General features: G+C 26.6%; 1 protein-coding gene across 1 annotated transcript in view; it reads right to left on the bottom strand.

The window, feature by feature from the left end:
- The window catches only part of LOC107491237 (amino acid transporter AVT6B), a 14,622-nt gene extending 10,270 nt beyond the window's left edge, over positions 1-4,352 (bottom strand). The window contains exon 1 of the mRNA XM_016112041.3: positions 3,701-4,352. Within this exon, the coding sequence (XP_015967527.1) occupies positions 3,701-4,142 (442 nt within the window). The 5' untranslated portion in view covers positions 4,143-4,352. The remainder of the gene's footprint in view (positions 1-3,700) is intronic.
- Between the last annotated feature and the right edge of the window lie 430 nt (positions 4,353-4,782).

Here is a 4,782-nt window from a genome sequence, read left to right as displayed (position 1 = left end):
GTGTATATTTTAAATAGTTGTAGTATCAAATATATCTACATGCTACTTTTATATCTAATGGAAGAAACGCTATTTTTAGAGGATTCTTAGGACTGATTGTTAAAGATGAAGAGAATGACAACTGTTCAGGTTCAACGTTGTCGGTGATCTGATGGTAGTTTTATTTGTAGAATAATACTATTTCTTATTATATTTTTTAAAATTATCTTTTAATAATATAAATTTTTTTTTATCTATTCTTAAGTTTTGTCAATTATTTTTAACATTATGTATACAAAAATTTGTAAATAACAGCAATACATATAGTGTTTTTCTTTGTTTTACACTATTTAATTTCTGTGCTATTGCTACTTATTTGTGATCTGATTTTTAATTTGCGTTTTTCTTTGTTTTTCCCTTCCTATTTTGCCTGATGATTGAGCTTTATTTATATAAAATATTACAAAAATAATAAATATAAATATATAATTACACAAATAATTTTTGTATGGTATCTTATTATCGAAAATTTCTTTGATGAAGAATATAATGAAGAGTTTAGTAATTTTAAAAATAGTATGTATTGCATATGATGTTTTTAATTTATTTATTTATGTTTTTTATTTTAAAAAATATTATTTTATTATTCATTCAACTCTTTTTATTAACATAATATGATTTTGAGATCAATTTCAATAGAATATTATTTAAATATCATTTCTAATATTTACGGTAATCAAACTAATTTAAAACTAAAATTTATAATGAATATAAAATTTAAAATAAAATTAGTATAAATCGTATTCTTTCGAAAATAATTAATTAAATATTATTACTTATATAATTTATTAAATAGAATAATTAAAACTAATATAAAATTTACAATTAAATATTAAAATAATAAATTTGATATTCAATCTCAAATCAATATTATATAATAAAATTTTGAAAAGTCCAAAAGGAAAATTGAAGAAGAAGGAAGCGTCGGAGATGCTCTTACTATCTTTGTAGTTTGTCTATTTTGGGTGGGGCCCATTGTTATCCATAATAATATATAGCTTTCATTTTCTGTTTTCAATCTCTGTCAAAGTGGGATAAAACTGACCACCACCACCACCCCAAAAGAAATGCTCAAAAGCGATGCGGACATGGACGCAAGCTTCTGTGATTGGATTCTAATTTTTTCTGTGTATTATCCCCCAGCATCTCATGAGAGAATTCCGTGTCACTTTCTATTATTTTTTCTTTTTGTTCAAACATTTCACTATCGATTGGGCCACATCTTTTTCTTTTTCTTTTTCTCTTTCTTTTTGTACATAGCTTAGCCTAGGGGTGATATGGTACTAGGAATAAGATGAGTTAGATGTTTATGTTGGGTAATTAGAGCTTAATTAAACTTGATCAAACTACTGTATGTGAAATAGTTGAATTAAATTTCAACTTTTTACTGTATTATGTTTTAGAAAATAATTATAACCCAATAATGAACCAAAATATTTTGTTTATATTTAGGCGATATATATAAATTAAGTCTAATATTGTTCTTAATCTAATATTTAGATGTACGTATAAATTTAAAGCTTCTTCAGAGTATAGAAGGAGAACATATATAACATTTAATCTAAAATAACAAAAATACTTTATATTGCATAGTCATTTTTATTTGAGCCCGTTTTTATTTCAGTAACAATAATGATAATTTTAATTCACAAATCTAATTTTAGTGTACCGAAAAATTAAAAAGATTCATATATGTTTGAAAATTAGTTGTTTTTAGTGCAACAATCATATAAAACTTTATGCAATGAAAACTAAATCCTTTTACAATGATATCTACAAAATAAAAATAAAAATAAAAACAAAAATATATCATTGACGGATACTTTTATTATTCATATATAAAAAGCACACATATTTCCTTCATTTCTCTCTTGCACGTTTTAACTTCCTACGTACTATCTACGGTTAGGTTTAATTGATGTGGTATCTGTGATGGTTTTGTTTGTTTTAATCAACAACGTTACTGCCATATCTTTGATTTTGCATGCTGTCATTCATATTTTCCATAATTGTTTTTAAGGTAGAATTGTTTAAAGTGTTTGACGATGATTATAATTGACTAAACGTCTTTTTTCCATTTAGCGTATACGCTTATACGCTCAAAACTCGTCAAGAAATTGTAGTAGCTAGTAATTGTAGTAGTGCTTCTCTCTCTATCTCTCTCTCTATTTATATTTATATATAATTGACTAAACATCTCTTTCTTCCAATTAGCATATACGCTAAATATGCTCAGAAGTTATCAAGAAATTGAAGTAGAAATGTTCATCTCTCTCTATCTCTCTCTCTCTTCAAGTTTTTGGAGTATACGGAAAGATTATCCATTGATCAATAACAAGAATTCCTAAGTAAGACGTAAGGAAAGGATTGTGACTTGTGAAATAAAAAGAACCTAAACATTTTGGTAAATACTAAATACTATAAATCAATCAAGATCAGATAACACACAAGACTGTTTCCATTTCAAAGAACTGTCACAATAACAGCAACAATGATAATAACAACAACAACGTTGATTTTGGTAACATATAAAGTTCTATAATACATGCACATTATTATTAATATAAAAAATTCATTAATAAAAATATTAAAGAATTATGCATATAATTTTAAGTTTCCACTAATAAAATATTTATTGCTAACGTAAATAATTTTGAATGATAATATATTTTCCCCCTCAAAGCTAATAATTGTATTTCAAAAGGTATCTAATCATTAGAAAAGTAATTAATAGTGCTTAGTTCTAATAATTAACAGTATATAGAAAAAATTAAACTGTAATTCAATTTCAAATATATTCTTTTATATAAAATTTACATGATTAAATATATCTACTTCGTATAAATTCAGAACCTACTAAATTACCTTGACATTAGAAATTAAGAACATTGAGAAAATTTAGAAAAAATATAGGTAGGTAATGAGAATATTAAACGATATGAATAATGGATACGTTGGATGTTTAATTCAATAGGTATGCAGATGATTATGTTCATTATTTTTAATTGGATGATTATTTCTTTTGATTCAATTTATTCATGTACAATTAATAATGACTGGATGTTCAATTCACTAGGTGTGCAGATGGTTATCCTAATGTTAAGGTTTAAAAAATAATTTGGAGTAGAGTGTTTTTTTAATTTAGAAAAAGTATAGGTAGACAATGAAAATATTAAATAATGTGAACAATAGATATATCGGATGTTCATTTCACTAAGTGTACGGATGATTATTTTAATATTAAGATTTAGATGGTTAATTTGGAGATGTAGTATATTTTTATTTGAATAATGGTTGTTCATGTTGTTCAAGATGATCATTATTTACCTAGCACTCCCTTTTAATTTATTAGGTCAATTTTAGAACCTATTGTTCATATTGTTTACGAAATTCATTCTCTATCTAGCAAAACCGAAAAATTTAAATATTGAAACAATGATTCGACATAATAGCTTTAAGTTAACAATCATGATGCACAACAAAATCAACCAACAAAATAATTATTAGTATAAAATATATGTTAACATATAAAATATATATTAAAAATAAATTAATACATATATTTATACACAAATAAATTGTAGTTAATTTTTGGTGTGCAAATAATATTATAGTTAAATTAATGAATTAATTACTAAAATGGAGTAGTGATAGGAATTACCAATTATAATCATGTAGACAACAAGTATCCCGAAATTGTTGACAAAGATACATATCTGGAACAACCTTCTTCCAACACGTCCAAATGCAGATTCCATGACTTGAGAATAAGTTACGGCATTCCCCACTTTGCTGAACCTCATCAGAACATCCAAAGAGTACTCAGCAAGAACAGCAAGAATGGCAATGGCACCAACCCCCAAGGCAAGGCCTAGAACCTTCATGGTTGCCGGTAAGGCCATGATCCCGGCGCCAATGATGGTGGTCGACAAATTGAACACGGCCCCTGTAAATGATGCGGCCGGCGGCTCATTATAGGGGCCGCCGGTCTTTGTCTTTGATATCTTGTTTGGTAGTAGAAGAGGAGTTTGTTCGTTGTTCACTAGGATAGTGGTGTGTTGTTGTTGTTGTTGTTGTTCATTGTTTTTCTCATACAGTGTCATTGTTTTTCAAGAAATCTCTCTTGAATCTTTGTTATGCTGCCTATGATGTCTTTAGCGAATGTTTTTTCTGTTGATGGTGGAAGGAATGGGAATTAAAGAGAAAGATTGTGGTGAGAGTGGTTTGATTTAATTTCTGCCACATATATATACTAACACTAAGACATGTACAGGTAAGAATAGCTTTTTCCATTCACTTTCATTCGTTGATTATTGTTTGGATAAGAAAAGGAAGGCCCGCGCTTGTTCAGGTGAAACGAAACTGAAATTTAAATTAATAAAATATACTGTGTAATGTGTACGAAAGTTATATAGAATGAATTTGACCTTGTCATCAAATTAATAAAATGTAATATATATGCTTGTTCCTTTTTTCTCTTTTTGTTTTCTTTTGACGATAAATTAAAAAAAAAGCTTAAACCCAACTCAAACATATAGTTTAATCGAAATATAATTACATTTATTAATATCCTAATGTATCTTACGCTATGTTTATTCGAAGAGAAAATAAAAGGAAAGAAAAGGGAGGAAAGAAAAGAGAAAGGAAAATGATCATTTTTTATTGTTTGGTTATGAAGAGAAATTAGAGAAAAAAGAAAAGAATAAAAAAAACGGGTGAGATTTACTAATTTTTTTCTTTTTA

This window comes from Arachis duranensis, chromosome 5 (genome assembly GCF_000817695.3).
Source record: "Arachis duranensis cultivar V14167 chromosome 5, aradu.V14167.gnm2.J7QH, whole genome shotgun sequence".
NCBI lineage: Eukaryota > Viridiplantae > Streptophyta > Magnoliopsida > Fabales > Fabaceae > Arachis > Arachis duranensis.
The sequence above is the reverse complement of the archived record's forward strand: the minus strand, read 5'-3'. Positions and strand labels throughout refer to the sequence as shown.